This window comes from Myotis lucifugus, unplaced genomic scaffold (assembly GCF_000147115.1).
Source record: "Myotis lucifugus unplaced genomic scaffold, Myoluc2.0 scaffold_181, whole genome shotgun sequence".
Classification (NCBI taxonomy): domain Eukaryota; kingdom Metazoa; phylum Chordata; class Mammalia; order Chiroptera; family Vespertilionidae; genus Myotis; species Myotis lucifugus.
The window spans coordinates 2,021,349-2,045,214 of record NW_005871229.1 but is presented as its reverse complement, the minus strand read 5'-3'; the positions used below and the strand labels follow the sequence as shown (position 1 = coordinate 2,045,214).

General features: G+C 36.9%; 1 protein-coding gene across 7 annotated transcripts in view; it reads right to left on the bottom strand.

The window, feature by feature from the left end:
- The window catches only part of TAOK3 (TAO kinase 3), a 153,757-nt gene that overhangs the window by 24,755 nt on the left and 105,136 nt on the right, over window positions 1-23,866 (bottom strand). For 6 of the 7 annotated variants that reach the window (XM_023760401.1, XM_014462471.2, XM_023760400.1 and 3 more), the window contains 4 exons: window positions 22,742-22,909; window positions 20,168-20,374; window positions 9,157-9,291; window positions 701-937 (listed from right to left, as the gene is read on the bottom strand). In XM_023760401.1, coding sequence (XP_023616169.1) covers window positions 701-937; window positions 9,157-9,291; window positions 20,168-20,374; window positions 22,742-22,909 — 747 coding nt within the window. The remainder of the gene's footprint in view (window positions 1-700; window positions 938-9,156; window positions 9,292-20,167; window positions 20,375-22,741; window positions 22,910-23,866) is intronic. The other variant, XM_014462472.2, reaches the window with a different exon arrangement.

The following is a 23,866-nucleotide window of genomic DNA, read 5'->3' as shown; positions in this document are numbered from 1 at the left end:
TCTCTAGAATATTCAAACAATAGCCAGACTAATTACTTGCTACAATTAGTCAGGTGCCCATCCAGAGTCCAATCAGCTGTAGGCAAGGATTATCACCAGCAAAAGGGACTATTTGTAGAGCAATTTTCCTTTGAAGAGGACTGTGGGTGTGATAGGCACCGTCCAAGTTTCCATAGGTTAGAAGCATCTTGTGTGTGTGTGTGTGTGTGTGTTTTAATTTTACCCAGGCCAACAGCAAAGGATTGAGGCTCAGAATATATTTGAATAGACAAGAATGTGGTACGCACCTTAAGTTACTATATTAACTTTTAAAAAAATATTTTTTATTGATTTTTTACAGAGAGGAAGGGAGAGGAATAGAGAGTTAGAAACATCGATGAGAGAGAAACATCAATCAGCTGCCTCCTGCACACTCCCTACTGGGGATGTGCCCGCAACCAAGGTACATGCCCTTGACTGGAATCGAACCTGGAACCCTTGAGTCCGCAGGCCAATGCTCTATCCACTGAGCCAAACCAGTTAAGGCTACTATATTAACTTTTAAGATAATTTTAAGTAGCCCCATAAAACCATCCCTACTCCCTCACCAAAGCAATACTGCTCCTTTATCACCAAAAATCACACCCCTCTTGTCTCCTGCTAACTGGTTGGAACAGGCTTGGCAAGACCATGGCACGAAAGCATGCGTACACATACTGACCTCCTTTTCTATGATAGCCACTTGCTTCTTGGCCAGCTTCTCCAGCTCGATGGACGAGTTGTTGGCATGCGTCTCCACCTCCTTCTGTAGCTTGAGGCGGTGCTCGTCCATCTCAGCCTTCAGCTTGTTCTCCAGGGCGATCAGCTGCTTCTGGTGCTGGCGCCGCATCCGCTTATATCCTGACATCTGTTCCCGCAACTCGTTCTCCTGCTCATGCTCATGGATCTGCCGTGTAACCTGATTTGGGTTGGGAAACAGAACTCAGGTAACCAGGTTCACGAAAGGCAAACTTTCAGGCAAAGGAGAAGAACCCTCTGGCATAGTTTTATTTACGTACTATTTCCTGAACACTTACCTGTACCAGGCACTGTGCTGGATGCTCTTTATATACTTTATCTCTAATCCTAAAAACCATCTCACTCACTCATTCATTTTATTCATCTATGAGGTTGACTAATGTTACCACCCCGAGTTTATAGACGAAAAAAATTGAGACTTGTGGGGAATTTATTTATTCATTTGGCCAAAATAGATTTACATGTTTTTAATATATCATTATATACAAGAGGTGAGCAAAAGCAGGTTTACAGTTGTGAGTAACATCCTTTTGCATTAATAAAGTTGTTGTAATAATCATAACCTGCATGTCTTTTTCTATACAAACAACTGTAAACCTACTTTTGCCCGCCTCTGTATATGCTCAAGGTCACGTAGCTAATAAGGAGTGGGGCTGGGATTCAGACCCATTTCTGTCTGATTCCAGAGTAATGCTATTTCCACTACACCCGGGCTTCTCAACCTTGGCACTACTAATATGGACCTGGATAGTTCTTTGTTGTGGGGGCTGTCCTGTGCATTGCAGGATGTTTGGCAGCATCTCTGACTTACCCACTGGAGTCCAGCAGCACCTCCCAAGTCAAGACAATTAAAAAATGTCTCCAGACATTGCCAAATGTCTCCTGGCCAGAGTAGGGGTGGGGGTGGGGGTGGGGGCATCTCAATCCCTCTGACTGAGAACCACTGCACCATATCATACTGCTGGGTTGTTTGTTAAGGATTATGTCTCGAACAGTCATAGGAATCGTGAATATCCTTTAAAAAATAGTTAGAACAAGACTGATTTCCTATTCTTAATATGAATCGAGAGAAAGAACTCTCTCCCTTAAATCTTCAGAAGAGATGCTAACAAATTACAATACATCTACTTGCTGTCCTAAAGAGAAAAATGACATTTCTGTGATTTTTGGATGGCCACTATTCTCATTCGTTTTTCCTTAACCCATTCACAAGTGAATGGTCAACAAACTGAACATTGCAAATGTGAATTTTGATATCTCGTTTCTATTTCACCTATTCTGATTTTTCAGTCCTTCCTTCAATTTATCACCCCTCATTATCTTCCTGTCAGATTCTCTGTCACTTCCTTCTCTTGTATTTATTTTAGAAAAAAATTATAACTTTAGTTTTGTTTTTCACTAAGCAATTTAGTCATTCCTATGTACTATTAGCCACTTCTCCTCAATCTAAACCTCAAACAAGTTTTACTGGAAATTTTCATGCTGCTAGTACTTCTGTCTACTATTTTCAGTTTATGGGTCAAAGTGTATTTTGTACAAAGAACCGTCTGTTTCTCTACTCTTTTTAGAAGGTGTCCCTGCATATTAGACTGAGTCCTCACTATCAAGAGTGCAGTTCTGTAACTGGATAGTATTATCAAAGTACACATTAAACATTAGCCGAACTTTGAAACCTTTCCAGCTGAAACTAACGCTCGGTTTCATATTCATTTCTTTTTTCTAAAGGACAATCCTCTCTAAAGTATGAGGAATAAGAGCAGACAATATTTCAAGACCAAAAAAGGAATATCATCACCAAACAGGCACCTAACACTCTAAAGATTATTAATAATCTTTTTTGTTATCACAATTATGTATTTCCTAATGGACTTATTTCATGATAAAGAAATAGTTTGAAATATATGTGTATATTTCACTTCATGTTTGTGCCTTCCTGAAGTTCAACTGTAGGGATTAAAAACAATTCCAATCAACAGAAAGGATACCATTTAGTCCTTTCTGAACTCACTTGTTTTTCAGACAAATATGGCAATAAAATGTCTGTTTAAGGGTAATGAGTTTCAGAGATGATTTATCTGTGTACTTTTTTTTTCTTATTTTAGTATTCCTTCTGTAATCAGATTTCCAAAGGAGAGGCATGGCACACTCTAAAGCTATTGAAACTTGCCAGCAGAATGTTAGACTGGTTTGTGGTCAATAAAATAAAATATGGCCATTTCCCTAAACCAGATGGCCTAAAGATAAAACAGAAATGACTTGTGTCAAGAACATTTTTCTATCCTAATTGGTGGGTGAGTCCCTGTGAAAAGGGTGGTCCTACTGCAAACCAGATCATACAATTATGTGGCAGAAACAAATTACAAAGCTCAACATGCTAGCGTTGTATAGCATTAAATTCCAGGAGAGACACTTTGCTTTTAAATGCTTCCCATAATTTGAAAAATCTCCTTCTTAAATTCCTACCATCACCTTCCATTTATACAACTAACTTTCTGAGTTACAAAGTCATTGTCTTTTTAGACACAGATAGTATTACATTTCCATGTTTAAGCTAGATAGATGACTGTAAATAAAAGTATAACCAGATGTTTCATTTGTAAAGTCTAACATAAAATTTATTTTTTAAAATGTTACCTAGAGTTATGTATGCCTGTGCATTTTTTACCACTTTATTTTTTAAATTTAATTCTTTATTGTTGAAAGCATTACATATGCCCCCTTTACCCACATTGTCCTCTCCCAGCCTGCCCCTGCCCCCCAATGCCTGTGCATTTTAAGTTTAAACCTCAGGTCTTATGAATAAACTATTTTGTCAATAAAATAAAAAAAAGCTCATAATTTTTATTATACTTTATGCTTTAAGATGTGTTTCTCATGTAATTTACCTCTTTAATTTTTATAAAGCCTGGAATTTGAACTAAGATCCTGTGGCTCTGAAATTGCCTGAGGAAATTCATATCACCAAAGAAGAAATGAATGAAACTTTCAGTTTTGAAGTAATGAAGGAAATCAACACCCCAAACAATCAAAGCTGAAGAGAGTGGTAAATCCAAGTAACAAATTGAATAAGTCTGAAAATGAGAGAAGGTTATAGAAATGTAGGGACTGTCTCACTCATTTATGGATAATAAAGACCATTATAAACTGATGAACAAAAATAGATACAGAGGCAAAGCAGCATCGAACAGACTGTCAAACTACAGCAGGAAGGCCAGGGAGGGTTGGGGGGGCGGGGGGTAAGAGATCAACCGAAGGACTTGTATGCATGCATATAAGCATAACCAATGGACACAAGACACTGGGGGGTAGGGGAGGCCGAGGGACTGTCAAGGGGGTGGGGAAAGGAGACATATGTAATACTCTTTGTAATACTTTAAGCAATAAAACAAAATAAAAAAAAAGAAAGAAATGTAGGGACTGTAGTTTTCACAATCCTGAACTCAAATATGTGATCAACTAAAAGTGAGCAGTTTCATCTTGCACACCCAGTAGATTGCTTGGAGGCAAATCTCATTCCATCCCTTACTATGTAACTGAACTTGGGCAAATTACTTAAGTCAGTTTTCATATGTAAAGAGGAACCACCCCTACGATGAGATCACTGATAAGATAACACTTGTGTCTAGCAAGGTGTCTTGACACTTAGGAAATGTTCAGTAGATTCTGGTTCCCTTCCTTCTCCTGCCAGCCTCTGAGTAATCTGTCTCTTTTTCCCTCCACTATGCATTTCTGGTCATGGGGACATAGATCAGAAGTGGGTCAAAGAGAAAAGGCAAGTTGAACAATAAAACTGTACTTGTATCCAGGTTGTGGATTATAAGGATATATAATTTCTGAACTGTTAACTATTCATATACCTGGAATAATATGAAAAAAACAAAAACAAAACAAACAAACAAAAACCCATAAAGGAAGACAACATTTTTCTGAAAGTTTTTATAGCCATTCCATTATACCTGGTTTAATTCCAGCAAAACATGGACTTACAACACACCACATCACCCAAAGTGTACTATATGCCTACCGAGTACAGGACATTGCACTAGAAGGCTAATAAGCAACTTACTGAACACAAAAGAGGAGCATGGTGGCTGATAATGTTACCCTCTTAAGAGATCAAGGCCAACTTATAGGATTAATTATATGTACGAATCAAAATAATGCTTATAATAAAACTGGCTACCATCAGAACTTAGAACAAATGAAATTTATAGCCAATTCTTAAAAAGAATATAGTGAGTACATTTTGGCATTAGAATGTTGACATCCCACTCTTTAGAATACCTAGGGGAAAAACATTTTATGTTCATGGGAAAAGTAACAGGCAATTCTGACTTATGCAGAAAAAACTGACAAGAAGAACTTTGAAATGCACACTTATAAATCCAAATTCTGATGTGGAAGCAGGGCTGAAAGAGACTTCATTCATTCATTTGTCCATTCATTCATTCAATATTCATTTATTGAAAGTCTTGGGTCATGAGGGATAGGCATACAGATTGGACAATACAAGAAAAATGGTATCAGTAATGATCTTAGTGAGATTAAGAAGCTAACAAAAAGGAAAGGAGAGATATGCAATATTTTGCTAAGCATCCTCTGATACACTATCCAGGAAGAGAACACCTTTTCAAGCATTTAGAAACAGTAGAGTGGGGTTCAGGAGAGGTGAAACAGTAGCATTTATTGCTGAGGCTCTAATACTTTTATGCTTGTCTATCAAACTCATTCAGGTACCCAATTTCACAATTAGCTGAATAATCAGGTTGCATTTTTAAAAATCCAAATGAAGACTCCATTTGTATATGAGTTTTTCTACTGAATCTGTAAAACCAATGTCAAATAATCTATATTTGCTTAGATAGAACAATAACTACTTTCTCTTACATGCTTTCCTGGAGCTTAGAAACTAAGGGTTGTAGGTCCTTCTCCCTAATGTGTATTCTAATATAAATTCACCTGTGTGGTAGCATTCCAGTGAGAATTCCTTCATGAGACCAAAAGCTGAATTGTCTGATAGCTATGGTCTTGGTGCTCTTTATATTAACATCTACTATAGGAACAGCCAATGACCCAGGGCAGGTGTCAAAGGCCCAACAAGTCAGTAATTTTGAAGAACTATATAAACTATTCCCTTTTCCAGATAACAAATCAGCCAGGTAGGAACTTTCTTACAGAAGAAGAAGAAAGAATAAAATTTAAAAGATTCCATGAAATGCCCTTACTTTTCCTAATTTTTAAAAATAAGGTCAATAATCTTTCCCTGAAATGATTATTATTAAATATATAGTTCTAAAGTTTTCTTAAGGTTTCCTCTGGTCTCAAGGTTCGCAGTCCTTGTTTTTCCTTCGTTAGAAATGCAGTTGTGCAGAGTGCGTAATAAAATAAAAATCTCAGTTTTAAGGTGCCAAATTAATAAAAAAACATCCAGCAGTAAAAGCCTATAGTCCATAGGCTTTATATACCTGTCAATGACCCCATTCAAAAGCACAATATAGAAAGAAATGCTCAGGGGAAAACCACAGAGCTAGGATTCTTTTAGGTATGTAGAAGAGATAGGCTGATAAAACAAATTTGAGGAACCATAATTTATTTTTTCAATTTGCAAGTCTGTTGAAAACATTTACACATCACTTATTTATCTAGTAAAAGCTCATTTCTAAATTTCTCTCTTTTGCTGCTCCCTTTTGGATCACTCTGTGGCTTATTACCACTTCTACTAGAAGACTGTAAAGAAAGAGTAAAACCAAAATCAATCAATATACTATTGTTACCAATTATAAGAAATGAAGAGAGGGTTCAACAATGATTTGTTTGTTATACTAGACCTTCATTTCCCCATGATTTTACTCTTACTTTTATGTCATTTAAGTAATTTTAGTCCTTTTTCATTTGGGTTGGGATCCATGAAAAATGGATAAGATTCATAATATATTTTTAAAAATTAGAGTATTCTTTTTGATATTCCAGTGTCCTAATTTATATATTCTGATTGACAATAGCCTTTAAAATAATATAATTGGTAGTAGAACTGAAGTACTTGGTAATATACATTGAAATATCCATGCCAATAGTTAGACTGTCCAAAACGGGATGTGGAATCATACAATATCATACCACTTTTCCCTTCCATTATTTTTTTTCTCTCTCTAAAAACCACTAGATACAAATACCACTAAACTCTGATAAACTCCCATCAATCCCACTGTGATTCCCAAAACATTACATTTGAAGAGGGTTTTCCACAAAACAAAACAAAGCAAAACAAAAAACCCAACTTACTTTGTGGCTACAGCAACAGCCTATTAGCTACTCTTTTTAACTTAATATAGGGGCAGGGGCCTTTTAGCAAATCAAAAGTCCACCAGAGAGACGGATCCCAGCTGTTCTCAGGAGGGGCACTATGGAGCCTGTAGAAGTCAGAGGGGTTCCTGAGGACATTGCCCACAGCCCTGAGGTGGCCTAGTAGGGAAGCAGCTTTCATTTTCCACAGAGAGGGAGGCTGTGATGGCTGATGTACACAGAGCAGCGCCGGGTGAGCTCACAAATGCAAGCGTAAGATCATTCTGGCATGGCAGTAGTAGTATCTTACTTACTAGGAGGTAGGAGAGGTCATGAATATATGATGTGGGAATGAGGGTGTGGCAAGTGAGAAGAGCAGAGAACCTGCCCTCGAGAGGGGAAATCCACTTGGTATAATGTCTGCTTCACATTCAAAACCTGCATATGGTGCTCTGATTCTCAGTGGTTGTTCATCTTTTTCCTCTCATTTCAACATGATCAGGTCTGAATAAAGGTTACAAGTCTCACAAGAGTCAGTGGTAAGTAGTAACATTCCATAAATACCATATTTCTTCTTTTGTCAGATATCATGGCATGAAGATATTTATTATTTAATATTTCATGCTTTATTTAGACTCAGAAGCATGTTTTTAAGGTGCTTAACAATCACTAGCAAATACATAGTGGACATTTTAAGATCTCCATTACACAGTACAGCATTCATTTAAAATGAAAAATTGTTCATTAAAGAGATTACAAAGAACTTCTATACAAAGAAACTTACAAACAGGCTTATTATTTATAAGGAGTCTACATTAAATTGCTTGCTTTTAAATAGCAGCAGGCATAGCAATATGTGGGTGCTTTAACTCCCATTTTCCTTATATTTGGGTTTTTAAAGATTATAATCCATTATTAATTCCAAAGATAATCGAAGCCTCTTAAAGACTTGAGAAATAAAAGGCAAATCAGGTTTAAAAAATAGGACAAGAAAAATAATCATTTCTGGGTCGGCCTTGGATGATGTCATCATAGGTTCTAAATGTAATAGCCAGGCAGTGTACACTAACTCTTCCTGCACATGTAACCTCTAACATCAATTTAGGCAAAACAACTAATATTTCAATAATTTTTTGGCCGAGAAATGAGATTCAGAAGCAAAAGATTAAAGAGAGTTTAGAGTGCCAAGGATGAAACGATATGAGAGAGTGTGTGTGAGTGTGTGTGTGTGTGTGTGTGTGTGTGTGTGTGTGTGTGTGTGAGCGCGCACGCGCACGCGCTGGGGACCAAGGGGAGGAGGCATGAAAACTAACTCTTCCAGCACACACCCCTTTTGCTACTACAAGGGCATCCAGCAATCACATTTGCAATAGTAAAAATGCTGAAGGATCCTACAGTATTTTTTCTTCCACGACCATCCCTATCCTCTCCTACAAAGCCCATCTTGCTTTATTGGTGCCGGGAAATTCTTCAGGGGTTAAATGGGGAAGTGCAGCCACTACCATTGTTGCAATAAATAAATGAATGAACCAGAACGAACCAGCAATCCATCCCTAGGAAGCAAGTTATCTTATTTTCTACAATTATACACAGTAGCTGGCAACCATATATTTAAAAAAATTGTGTTTTACCTTTTGATATCTGTGTATACATTATAGATATACATGAATCTATATAAAAAGAAGCTTAGTGCCCTGCATACACATACATCAAATCCCTCTAAAATATTTTTTAGCATTATTATTTTACTGAAAAGACAAACAGTTTTTTTAAAATTAGATATAATAGCAATTTCATCTTAAAGGCCTTTTATTTTGCACATACAACATATATAAATACACACACACACACACACACACACACACACACAAAGGTTCCCCCCCACCCCCCATGCCGTAGACAATGCTAAAATATCTGAGATCAGGTTGCTATGCCAACAGATTTTTTCTAAAATGAATAAAATTATTAGGAGGGAGAAAACATTCTTGACTCCTTTCCTCCCATCCATGAAGCCGAGAGAGGCTCAGGGAGGGCGAGAGGCTGCCAGATGGGGAGGAGGGGAAGGAAGGGAAGGTGAGTAGAGGGGTGTTTGCTTACCAAAGATGCTGATTTGATCGTGGCAAAGCGCTCTCTGTTCCGGTAGTGGAGGGCCTGGCTCTGAACTGACTGGGTAGGCCGTGGCTCAGGCCTGGGATCGCCGTGGCCCGCCTCATCCCTTATGAATACATGATCCTGCAGAAATGGATAAAAACAAGGAGAAAGTCCAGCTGTGCTCTTTCCTCGCCGGCTGCCTCTCTCTCACCCCTCTTTCTGCACAAGCACTGCTGTTTGAAATGCATAGTTTAGCTCTCTGCTAGTCCCCGCAGCTCCCACGGTACAAAATGAATAAGCAACACATTGCAGCCTTCAGTTAGGAATGTCAGCTGATCGCTAGTGGGATGCCTTCTGAATCCCTGGCAGGCTTTTTCTTTACCTCCAGAATCACATATATGCAAAAGAAAAAAAGAATAGAAAAAACAATGCAATGTACAGACTCCTTAGAACAGTTTGTTTAAAACGCTGTAACCAAATAATTCCTTTAAAAATGTCATGTCCATGTCTAGCAAGGAGGATGCTGGTTGCTTTTAACATAAAAGCGAGCCTCCGCCTCATTCCCTTGAAAGATCTGCTTTCTCAATTTAATTTTATTTGCGCTCTGTTCGGTAGGATCATCGTTCTGCCTAGAACCAGTGTAGGCTTGTGCTGAACTGCCTCTCTATCTTGTGCTGAGAAGATTCGGCAGTCACTGAGGGATCCTGCTTTCCAGTCATGATCGTACACAGTTCTAGCACCTTCTCTCTACAGCTTCTGAAAGGATTTTTTTTTTTAGATTTAAAGAGACAGGCATACAATTTTAACCAAATGATAGTTTCACAAATTCTTCCTCAACTCAGTCTCGGTATGCTCACCAGTGTGAGAGAAGCTGGAATTTAATGCCCTTGACTGATTTAATCAAGCCCATGCTTCTTGATAGGCAAAGGTGATTAGTCTTATTGTAACACCCAGTGAAAAAGAACACTCCCTGGAAGGACAGCAATGGATGTTTCTTAAATGCAACTGAGATGACTTTTAAAGGGGAAAATGCTTTCAAAGGGTGATGTGTCTCTCCATAAAAGATGGAGTGGTCAGTCAGTAAGTAGGTCTGACCCTGCAGAAAAGAAGAGACTATAATAATTAATAGCTCAAAAACATGTACAACCATGGGGGATTTTTAAATAGTACATGTTCAGGATAGTGAAGGAGAAATTAATTCTCTTATTTCCCTAGGGGTTTAGGAGAAACCATTTGTGAAAATTCAGTTTTGCATTTTGCCCATGACTACTTGAATTTTTTTTAATAATTGCCCTTTCCTTCATTAGCAAACAAAATTAAAGGTTTAGAAAATATACATTTTTATTATATACTCTAAAATGTTGATAAGTCAAAACACATATATTCCTTGAGGGACATTAAATTTTACATCTACGTTTTTATGTAAAAGCCAAGAGCCAAGATTAAATTTATCATTGGGCTGCTTTTCTTTATCCTTTTATAAATTTAGAATGCTTCAGAATGTTGGGATGGTAGCTCCCATTATATCTATATTTAGAGATTTTTTTTCAATTTACTGTATTGTGATCTATTTTTAAAAAAATAATTAAGGGACCCTAAATGCCATTGAGGGCACATATATCAAATTTAAGGGATGTTCTACTATACTACTGTGCCATAAGATAGCCACTAGCCACATAGATATTTAAATTAAGTTAAAATGTAAAAATTCAGTTCTTAAGTCACACCAGCTATGTTTCAGGGAGACACTAATTATGGCTACCATATTGAATGGTGCAGATATCATTTCCATCACTGCAAAAAATGCTGTTAGTGCTGAAGATTAAAAATGCATTTAACCCATATTTTTCAATTTTGTAAAATAAATAGGTCAGTTAAATTTTTTCAATGTTATTTTCTGGGAAATCTAAACTCTTATTTCACAGGGAAAAGAAAGATTAGGTGTGGGACTGAAATTTATGCACTAAATTTAGGTTCTAGAGAGAAAGCCACCATTCATGTTGCTGAATATTCATTAACAAATTACATTTACCTCCAAAATTGATCTTTCTTAATATTGCAGTACCAGAAAAGCAAGAAGCTTTTAAATGCCAGCAACCAGAAGAGATAGACTAGGTAGAGGCCTGAGGACTCAGTTTTTGGTGAGGATTAGTTAGGTAACATTAAGTGCATCGACTGAGATCTCAAATGATGTGGCAGCCATTGTTTCAAATTGTTATGATTTGATTTACAATGATAACCAGTGACACTAGAATCCACACTCCTCACATAACACAATAAAACAAAACAAATTTATGTGCAAATATGTATAATTTTAATATTATTACTTTAATTTCTCTCATAAAAATGAACACGTTTGAATTAGGATCCTGCTTATTAAATTAAAAGTCACATTCTATTAGCTAAGTTTTTAAACTTAAGGATCTTGGAATACACTGGACAAATTAAAACTTAAAATCATAGTGATTTTGGTTGACACATAGCTAATTAAATAACCCAGTAAGGTCTATTTTTAAAATAATGCTATTTTAGAAGTTAGTCTGAAGAATAGGTATAAAATTTTAATATACTTTAAATATAATGCTGTTTCTTTACTTACTACCCTTATTTTTTCTTTTAAAAAAGAGTTTTTAATTTTCCATAGCAGTTTCATAACAGATCACCAACATTAAGGTATGCAAGAGAACCCAAAATGGGACAAACGAGTAGGTATTTATTTCAAGTACATAGGAAAGTGAATTTTAAAATAGTCAATTCCTTTGCATAAAACAAGTTCAAAACTCTGAAGACAACTTAAATAATGAATCCATTAAAATGGGGAAATGTGACTTGCGAAGCAAGTATGAGCAAATTAAATTATCAACTTCACCAGGATATACTGTCTGTTGGTTATTGTCCCTTTAAGTAGCAAGCAGTCCCTTTGAAAATGACTATACTTGGCTCCCAGTTTCTGAATTAAACACATTTTAAGGCTAATAGTGGAAAAGGTCAGTTTGCTATTTTATGCAGTTAGGCACCTATGAAGATTATTTACAAATGATGGGAGGGCCATCTTCTTTGATGTTGAAGAATGATTTTAGAATATGAAGAACAATTATCATGTTCTACTTTATCAAGACAAAATAGTCCTGGCCAGTGTGGCTCAGTTGGTTGGAGTGTTGTCCCATACACTGAAAGGTTGTGGGTTCGATTCCCGGTCAGGGCACATACCTAGATTGAGGGTTTCGTGGTAAGGGCGTGTATGGGAGGAAACCGATCAATGCTTCTCTCTCTCTAAAATAATAATAATAATTAAAAAAAACATATCCTTGTCCTGACTGGTTTGGCTCAGTGGATAGAGCGTTGGCCTGCAGACTCAAGGGTCCCAGGTTCGATTTCAGTCAAGGGCATGTACCTTGGTTGCGGGCACATACCCAGTAGGGAGTGTGTAGGAGGCAGCTGATCGATGTTTCTCTCTCATCGATGTTTCTGGCTCTCTATCCCTCTCCCTTCCTCTCTGTAAAAAAATCAATAAAATATATTTAAAAAAACATATCCTTGGGTGATTTTAATTGTTTTCAAAACAATTAAAAAATATTGCTTAAAAAATACAAAATATATATCTTGGTTATAATTTATCTTTAAAACATTATCATCCGGGAACAAACAAACTAGCTTTTTGAAATACCAATATGATCTAGGACCAGTTTTAAGTAAATCTATGTTAACTTGGTAGATTTATAACATTCTTTCATCATAAGTAATAAAACTTCTTCAGATTAAAAAACAAGCTGGTGTAATATCTGTTCCAAATCTTTAGTCAAAAGAATTGAACTTTTATACAACATAGTGAACTATGTGAAACATGAGGCACACACTTTTTACGATTATACCCTGAACAAGGGGCTTTACTTTTAGTTAGAAGTTTTCCCTAAGTGTCTGAATAGTTATGCTTCTAAATTGAAGATTTAAGGTGTAGCCCCTTGTTTAGAGCTTAACTCAAAATTAATTCTAGAAATCACTCCTATCAACTCTAAGTTTTGGATATGCCTTTATCACACTACTCAACACATTTACTTATCTGTCTATGCAAGAAATTGTGGGAGTTTTGAAGGCAGAGTAAACGTGGTTTGAAAAATCTCAGTCACTCTAGCACCTAGCATATTGGTTGATAACTAGGCATTCAGTAAATGTTTGCTGGATAAATAAGGTCTAGAATATAGGTCTGAGATGTTAGAAAAATGGCATTTTCTCTCATATTATTTAACAAAATTCAAATCTGTATTTCAAAAACCTGTCACTCTATACTCCAAGAAAGTTGTAAAATAGTGACACACACACACACACACTTTTACATGGGGGGAAAAGGGGGACCTAAAAATGGCTTTTATCTGGTGACAAGAAACCTTTCTATAGATTCCAACACTTTTCATGCTGTGGAGAAAGGATCAGCAAACCCACCATCTCTCTTTTGTTTTGTTCATTTCAAAATTATTAAATTACTGCCTAAGCAGGTATAACTGTCAAAACCTGGGGATAGAGGAAGGGGGGAAGATGGGAAAGGATACCTTAAGCTGGAAGGATAGCCATTAGGGAGAAAAATGACTAGCAGAACGCTGAGGATACAGATGTTACTATAGAGAGGGGGTTTGCAGAGTGATCGGTTTAAGAAACATTACCTTCATATGTTAATTTACTTTTACTTTGCCAAATGTGAGTTGAAGAGTCAAAGAACCTGCCCTGCTCTTCAGCAAAAATAATAGGAAAGGCCACTGAAGCAAGGGAAAATTAAACTAGAACATCCTATTCCCTCAAGGACATTTCTTTTTTTTTTCTTCCACGAAATTGGTCAGAGCTGTTCTTTTTTTAAAGAAGGGAAAAAAAATGACTAATAAGAAGGGCCAAGTAAAGCTTTAGGAGTTAGGATAGAATGATTTTTAGAAATAATCGCTGAAAGGGGGCTATGATGACTAGAGTTCTTTAGGGATATCTAAAATAATGAATAAATGCAGAAAAACTTTTAATATATGAAAATGTAATGAGCTATATGAATAGAAGGCAGCAGCAGGCAAAGATAACTAATTTTAGACTTTAACAAAATAAAGTATACCTTTTAGTTGACAAATTAAGAAAACAGACTTTGTTGCTCTCTCTATTCCCACTTAAAATAGTGGCTTAGACTCTGCTGCTTAGGATGCTATTAAAATCTGTTTGCTACTGCTATATACACAATGATTTGAAGGAGTAGAGTGGAGGCTCAGAAGCAGGTTAGGTGATAGCCAAAAACTAATCTGGATTAAAACTTTGCATTGTAACCGCTTGTGAATAATCAAGAATTAGGGTGCAGAGTTGTGTCCTATAAAAGTTCACAAAACATTCATTGAGTGCTTACTATGTGACAGACACTGCTGGGCAGTAGGTGATGAGAGAGGTCCTGCCAGTCGGGAGAAATGGTGATATTCTTGTTATTGGAAAAAGCAGCGTGGCAACACTAGCCAGGGGAAAATAAGTAAGTGCCTGAAGTTAATTTTGTCAGAATATACTTTTAGATTTATCAAATCATTCTTGCTCAAAAGGAAGATTCGATTAGGATCCTTTCAGGGCCTGGGAAAGACCAGAGTAGAGGCAAAGACTGGAGAGGAAGAAGTAACCTGAGATTCTGATGTCAGAGGAAATTTAATGTCCCACTTTACATTTTTGGGGCTTAATCTGAGATAGAACTGTCCTGCTAAAATCAGGGCATCTTTACAGTGCAGTTAAATGCAAGTCACACTCTTACTAGGTATATGTGGCCTTTAAAAGTTTACTTCCTAGCTTGGCTGGTGTAGCTCAGTGGTTGAGTACTGACCTATGAACCAGGAGGTCACGGTTCGATTCCTGGTCAGGGCACATGCCTGGGTTGTGGGCTCGATTCCCAGCAGGGGGCATGCAGGAGGCAGCCAATCAATGATTCTCTCTCATCATTGATGTATCTCTCTCTTTTCCTCTCTGAAAGCAATAATAATAAAAAAAAAGTTACTCCCTATTTAAAATGATAATCTATTTCATATCTATGACTTGACTAATTTAGGGTATGTTTGCTTGATTGCAACCATCCAGGGGAGCAAAAAATTCCCCACCCTTATTCTTGGATGTTCATATTTATTAAGTATGTTCTTATTGAGTATTATTATTGGAGAAACTCTATTCACTTAAGTCTCTCAAACCATAAAGATAATTCTTAAGATTATTTAACCCTTTTAATCCATTATACTTAGTGAACCAAAATAGCATAATGTTTAGCTATCAATTATTCTCTCTCATAATTGATGTTTCTATCTCTCTCTCCTTCTCCCTTCCTCTCTGAAATCAATAAAAATATATTTTTTAAAAATGAAAATAAAATGGGATAATAAGATAATGGATAGAACATTGTTTATAATATAATTTAGTGATATATAGGCTTTACTAAGATTCTGGACCTGGACTCATACAAAACTGGTAAATCTTTTGCATAACAATATCGATTGCTTTCTTTCTAAATAGTCTTTGTGGTCACAAATGATGATAGCCTCAGAAGTACACCACCTCCTTTAAGGAAGGACATACTGCTGGCAGTGGTCTTTGGCTGTCAACTCTTTGAGGAACTGCTTCGGCTGCAGAGGGCAGCCTTGCCCAAGTTCATACTCTCCCCAGGCTGCTCATTTCATTGACTGATCTCGGTTGGGGTATCAAGGCCTGGCCATTCTGGCCCAACTCTAAAGAACCATTTTAACTCCAGAGCTCCCTGGGAAATTGATTGAGGCTGCCATTGGGCCTACATCTCAGTTCAACTTTGCCTTCTGATAAATGTTGCTTCCTTCTCTTCCCTTCCAGAGGTATTCATCCCAAAAGAAATGCCTAATAAATTTTAAAAACCTGTTGTGATAAATCATCTCAGCTCTACTTCCTGGAGAATCCAACCTGTGACATCAATGTTACTTACATGTAATATATTGTACTTATCATCCCATCTACATGGAGAAAAAGGGACTGATCACAGGAGTGGCTTTTCGAAAACAAAACAAAACAAAACAAAATAAAACAAAAAACCCAACCCTTTTGCAAGTGAAATCTTAAGTGGAGTCCAAATATATTATGTAAGAGATGAAGCAGAACTTGTCCTGGGTGAGGTGTGGATAAGGCTTGCTCCCGAGGTACCTCTACAAAATAGCTTGAGGGTCACATTAGAGATTTGCTTCTTTAAATATTATAGGAATTGAAGCACAAAATTTTAGAGCTGGAAGGGATCTTTGAAATCATACAGAACAACTCCTAATTTTACAGATGGAGTAACTGAGGCCCAAAGAGGTTTGTGACTTATCCAAAGTAAAGAAAAATTAACAGTGGCAGATAGAATTATAAACTAGTTTCCTCATTCTTATAGTCCATTATATAAATTTTTTCACTGAGAGTTTCAGATCCTATTTCATTTATGTTCTTAAGTGAAAAACTTTTAGGAATTCAAATGAACCAACAAATATAAACTAAATATTTTTTTGTTTCTATTGTGTTTAAAGATGAAATATTTTTAAGCACAGGCATACCATATTTAACATTAAGGTTTCATATATAATATGTTGTATTTTATAGTCTGCTTATATGTATTTTCCTCTTTTTATTGTGGTAAAATACATATTAAACTTACCATGTTAATAATTTTTAAGTATACAGTTCAGTATATACTGTACTGAAACTCTATACCCATTAAACAATAACTCCCCATTTCTCTCCTCTCCCGAGCCCCTGGCAACCACCATTCTACTTTCTGTCTCTATGATTTTGACTACCCTAAGTATGTAAGTGCAATCATACAATATTTGTCTTTGTGAGTAACATATCTCACTTAGCATAATGTCCCCATGGTTCATCCATGTTGTAGCACATGTCAAGATTTCCTTTCTGTCCTAGCTGGTTTGGCTCGATGGATAGAGCATCGGCCTGTGGACTGAGGGTCCTGGGTTTGATTCCAGTCAAGGGCACATGCCTGGGTTGCGGGCTCAATCCTCAGTGTGGGGCATGCAGGAGGCAGCTGATCAATGATTCTCTCTAATCGTTGATGTTTCTGTCTCTCTCCCCCTCTCCCTTCCATTCAGAAATCAATAATATATATAAAAGATTTCATTTCTTTTTTTAAAGCTGAAGAATATTTCATTGTATGTATGTACCACATTTTGCTTATCCACTCATCCACTGATGGACACTTGGGTTGCTTCCATGTTTTAGCTAATGTGAATAATGCTATTATGAATAGGGGTGTACAGACATTTCTTTGAGATCCTGCTTTCAATTCTTTTGGGTATGTACCCAGAGTAGAATGAGTTAACTCATTCAAAGTTTTATTAGAAAAGGTTTTTCAATTTTCTTCCATCACATTTCCTCTATCTCATAAGAAAAAAAGAAATAAATTACATAACTTAATTCTACCTGACAAACATTTGTGTGTGTGTGTGGACCAAATACAACTACCTTTTACTTCAAAATATAAATTAACATTTATTCTTCTTAAGTGATTGTGTGTGTGGACCAAATACAACTACCTTTTACTTCAAAATATAAATTAACATTTATTCTTCTTAAGTGATTGCACCAGGGAGGAAAAAGTATTAAAAGACCCACATCATCACAAGAAAGCTCTATACCAGCATGCCAAAATTAAAATGAAAACCCTCAATGAATTTGAGACCAGGGTCTTCTTTCTTTTTCTTTTTTAAAAAAAATATATTTTATTAATTTTTTACAGAGAGGAAGGGAGAGGGATGGAGAGTTAGAAACATCGATGAGAGAGACAGGGATGGAGAGTTAGAAACATCCATGAGAGAGAAACATCGATCAGCTGCCTCCTGTACACCCTCTACTGGGGATGTGCCCGCAACCAAGGTACATGCCCTTGACCGGAATCGAACCTGGGACCCTTCAGTCCACAGGCCGATGCTCTATCCACCGAGCCAAACCGGTTAGGGCAAGGGTCTTCTTTCTTATTGATTTTACCAGTAGCATCTTTCTTCTAATTTTGGGTTCCCATTTAAGAGGTCCTGGAGGAAAAAAATCCAACAGAATGTCTCTTCTTTTTCTATCTATACCCATGGAGCCTCAGAGGAAATAGAAAGGAAAGAGCCAGATGTCAGCATCCATGCAAGCTCCTTCCAAAAAGAGAGCCTCACAAAACCTTCTTTTCTACCCTTCAAATATATGCTCACTTGCCTGTATTCAAAGGCCAGCTGGCAATGCTGAACTCTTAGCACGTTTCTACATCTGTCTGATATACGCTTTTCCATGGCTTTCTGATTACCTGGGTCCTTGCTGTCTGTCTGGTCTCAATTGACTCTCCACGTAGCTCACGAAGCTCTAACCCCTCTGACCTTTCCCCTCTTCCTTGAACATATAAAGTTGTTTTTGTCTCTAGTACTTTGCACATGTTGCTTTCTGACTCACCCCCATTGCTCACCCCAAGTTACCTAACTTCCACTTGTCTTTAAAGTTTTAGCTTAAATGTCACTTTATTAGATAGGCTTTCCACTACTTCCTGCTAGATTAAATCCTCCTTTTACCCAGAGCAAGTTTCATAATTACATGATATAGTTATTAGTATGATTATTTGCTTAATCTCCCCTACAGATAATAAGCTCTATGAAAACACTATGTCTGTTTTATTTCCTCTGTATCCACAGGGCCTACCATAGTTCCTGGCACATAATAGAGGTCCCCACCAGTATTATTTTAATAAATGAATAAGTTAATCAATTCAGAAAATAAATATGTATCCCTCCATTATTCACAGCCAGGGACCAATATATTTTCTCCTGCCCTTCATCCTTACCTGTTTAATTTTCGTTTCTTCCCAAGAATAATGCACAACAAATAGAAGTCTAAGTGAAAAAAATTCTTTAATACGCTCTCACTAGAATTAGAATGTGCTTGTTGCTATTTATTAAAACAAGTACATATACACCTCAAATATACCTAATAAGGCCTTAGCCAGTTTGGCTCAGTGGATGGAGCATTGGCCTGTGGACCGAAGGGTCCCGGGATCGATTCTGGGCAAGGGCACATACCTCAGTTGCAGGCTCCTCCCTAGCTGGGGCCCTGGTTGGGGCTCGTGCAGGAGGCAACCAATCGATGTGTTTCTCTCACATTGATGCTTCTCTCTGTCTTTCCCTCTCTCTTCCATTCTCTCTGATAATCAATGGAAAAATATCCTCGGGTGAGGATTAAAATATATATACCTAATAAGAACAAAATTATAAGGGATTTTTTCCTCTGTAATTCCATTCTGTGAACTTATTCCCTAAGGTCACTCAAAACACTTTTGGGAATTCTTCCAAAAAAAAATTATTGATAATTCTGTGAAATACTCATGTTACAGAAATTGCTTTGAAAGAAGCTTAATTTTTTTTTTTCATAAAGTATTTCAACTTATGAACCATGATAGGCTTGTATGAAATGAGGATCTTTAGTTGGAAAAGTAAAGTAAAAATAAAAAACAGAATCATTTTTTCAAAAATGAGAATATAGTATTTAAGGTGACAGAGAATCAGTCTTAGAAGAATTAGAAACAATAAATACAAGGAACAACAGAAAAGAGCAGAAAGTGTTTCTAAAACACGCAGTATCTTGGGAATATCCATTAAGAAGCAAACTGTGCAAAGGCATTCTTCTAAAAGGGCACACCCAAAGGTTTTACACAGGAAACTCTCAAGGTCTGCAGTATTAAGGTTATTGGTTTAGAGAGGGACTTACTGGTTTCTTTGACTTGGAGATTTGTGGATTTTTAAATTTTTACTTATTGATGGTGGTAGACTTCAGAGTAACAAGGAGAGGAAGATAAAGAAATAGGCACAGATGTAGCTTACACAGTCCTTCATTACCTTTTTACTATAGGAGAATGTATCCAGTGCTAGGTTTAGTCCCATGCTTCTGTTGTAAAAAGGTAACTTAAATATCTGGATGCTAAGTGACCTGAGGTGGCTTCACGATGATGGACAAAGCCTAGAGCTCTGAAGGGGACTGTGAAACCTACCTTCTTGTGTACAACAGAGGAACTGGAATTTACTGTGCTTTCGTCATCATGCATCATGACAAGTTCAGAGCTGCTCTCATCCATGACCTCCTGCATGCTATTCACACTGCTGCTCTGGCTGCCTGTGCTCACAGACATGCTTGGGATAGAATGGTTGCTCCCCAGGCTGTCCATTTCCCTGCTCAGGCTGATTCCATGTTCGCTGTCCTATAAAAACGGGGCACTCGGGTTAAAAAAAAATGACTGGAGATAAAGCGCCAATCCATTGACTAAGCTATTAAGCACACTCAATTTTGCAGTGCCAGGTTGCTTTTCTGCCAAATCTGCAAAGATAAACTTTTTATGTAGTGGCTCCACTACTCCCCCACCATTTTCAGACATCTCAAATTCACTCTATGCCTTCCCCAGGGCCATTCTGGACATGAGTCATAAGGCTCCAAATGCTGCTATCCCAGGGCTTTCCCCTGTCATATGCAACTATCATATTATTGTATTGCTATTTAATAAGCAGAATCAGGCCAGGTTTGTAAGAGACCTCCAGGAACATCAAGGTGCTAGAGAAAGACTGCAGGCGACAGGTGACCTCAAGGATATTTGCAAATATGGCAGTGGTCACTTGAAACTAAAATAGAATAAAAAGAGTTTTCAGAGATTTGACAAGCAATATACTCCTTTGCAAGTCATTATTGAGTAACTTCATAGCTAAGCAGGGATATTATTAATTCTACTGTCCTGGATAGGTAATTAAATTCTGCCTCCTTTAAGCAATTCTATCATGCTTACCTCTGTAATCTTATTAAATATATCTGTTAAATAATACTGGTATTCATCACTACTAGTCTAAAGACTACTATTTGAGAAGTGGTAAAATAATCAGAACATATAATTTATCCATCACAATGGGATATCTTTTGATATAAGATTAAATAGTATAATTAAAGCAACTTAGTTCCAAATAAACATTATTTTTGAAGAAGCATATGTACATATATAACTTTAAAGAATTGTTACTTGGTCATGTAGGGAGTCACTGGCATAGGTAGGTAATGGGGTAATTGAAAATGTTATATAATACATTATATTTTTAATAGATTTATTTTCCCATTTAAGGAGAATCATTTGTATATATGTAATCACGAGAGTTTATAATCCAATTCAGCTTTCTGAATTTTACTTTATAATTATCAATGTAATAATTTTGTTTTATTTTATATCAGAAAGCTAAAGTAAGATTCATCATTCCTTTCCTCCTCTTGATCTAGTTTTAGATAGGCTAATCTGTGCTCAAATACTCTTGCTCCCATCCTAAGCACTTCCTGAGATCCCACTTCTATAACTATATCTCTTTCCTCTGCCTTTGATGCCTCTGGCTTGGCTCCTTCCCCTCTGCATATAAATCTGAAAATCCCTGCCCCATATTCATGTACCTCTCTACATACTGCCCTTTGTCACTTTTCCTTCTCAGCCAAATTTATAAATCTTAAAACATCCAACTTCTGCTGTCTCTATTTTCTCACTTCCCATTTATTCTAAATAGTAATTTTTCTATTTATCCTAACTATTCTCATAAAACTGCTTTTATGAAGGTCACCCAGAATGCCCTACTTGTAAAACATTAACTTTTTTTTTCTGGTATAACTTGACCTCTCGGCAGCCTCTGATGGCACTGGCTGTTCCCTCCTTGAAACTGTGTACTCTCTTAACATCTGCGAGGCCTTTACTTCCTAGGTCTTCTTTTTCTTACATGGAATTCTCCTTCTACAATCAACTCCTTGATTCATGATAATTTTAGAGCTCTTGATCCCCAACCAACTACCCCTTATCAGACTTCTTTCCTATGTTCTGGATTTGTATATCCCAACCAATTGCTAGACACTGTTCAGGTGTCTCAATTGTCATTACCCTTGTCCCAACCAATCCTTCTCAAGTTATTTGAATGGGAAACCAGGAAGTTCTCTCTCCTTTGAAAATTCCATTTGTATACTATGCCAGTGGCATACGATGCTAGGCCCTTAAACTCCATAGGCACCTAACTGAAATAATTTTAAACCTACTCTTTCTCCTTGGTTCCTTCTGTTCTGGGTATTGACATACTCATTAAGGTCCTAGCATTATCAAATCTACCTCTACAGTGTTTCTCAAAAGTGTTTCTTGTTCCCCATTCCTTTGACACTGCCCTTTTTACTTCGTGCATTAACTAGTCACTCAATGAAATCCATCTTACATTCTGTTGGTAGGATAATCTTTCTAAAGGACAGCACTTTCCTGAGTCTAAAATGCCCTATGCCCTCTGTCAAAAATCACCCACATCATGTCCTCCATACAACCTTCACCAATCCCCACCAGCAGACTTATCTTCCCACTATGGATCCCTGCATGGTGATATACCTCTAAAGCATTTTTCAAATTCTGTCTTATGTAAGAGTTTTTTCATGAATGTCTTTTTTTGCAACTCTGTGTCTCTTAAGGCAGAGAGCATCCCTTACCTTTTTTATCCCCTTTATAGTGCCCAGTCTAGAACTTTTTCACATAGTAGACACTCTATAAGTGCCTGCTAAAATAAATTGAACCTACTTCTTCATCCTCCTGTGATTCATGCAAAGGTCCATTTCGTGTCTCTTGGAAAAGGATTTTTTTCATTTTGCGGTATTGTAGGTTATCTAGTTCACGAACAGCATCTTTTGTCCTCTGTATGAGGTCAATTAGGACACGTAGTGGCCGGTCTCGTCGGACAAAGTCATGCTAATTGAGGGAGGAGAAAATAGCAAAACATAATAATGAGAAACATATTTTTAGATGCAAGATATAGATATAGTAATAAATGGACATAAAACAGTTCTATGGATTTTGCAGAAATAACAAGATACGATTTTCATTCCATGTAGTCCCTCATATTGTATTAATCTTAAAAAAGATAAATATAATGCTTTTCTCTTCTTCAAGTCCCATTTTGTGGACTTTGTCCTAGAGTTTACTTGAGAACTCTTGATGTTTACCTTATCTTACAAGTATAACAATGACTATAATTTTAAATAGTAGCTGAGTGGCTTATAACTTTTAAATCTGAAGCTATATAGCAAAGCAAAAGCAATGCAGAGTACAGACTATTCTCGTTATAATCTGCCTCAATCCTACTCCCCACCTTACACTACTGTTGTGTATATTTTGTTTTCTATTTCTGTGGTCATATATAGTGTATGACTGAAAATGTGATAGCTGCTCAATTTATTCAGAGGTCAGAATTCTGGCAACTTCATCTTCCCTTTGAAGAGTTGTACAACCAGGAAAAAGGTAGAAGGGCCTCCAAGGAGTGAAAATATCTGCCCCAAAGTCCATAAACTTTTCTGGGCATAAGCAGCCCTCACTTTCAATATTGTCAGTCATCTCTAATACATATTTCAGTTTCCTGCTTTCTCAGCCTATAGCAGATTAGAAAGAGGGAATAAAAGTGGGAGAAAGAGGATTGAGAACTTTAAGAGGTAAGGTTATTTGCTGTCCTCTGACAGCCTGACAGTAGAGAAAGAGAGAAATTCCATGATTAACATACCTACCACCAACCAAATGAAAATGGACAAAGGTTTCTGGGCTATTTTAAAAGGCACAATGCCCTCATATAGTTGTTTTATACTCCAATAATTTGCAAAATACTACTGTTTTTGAGCCAGCAAGAAGTGAAATTATGTTCATTATACATTCTTT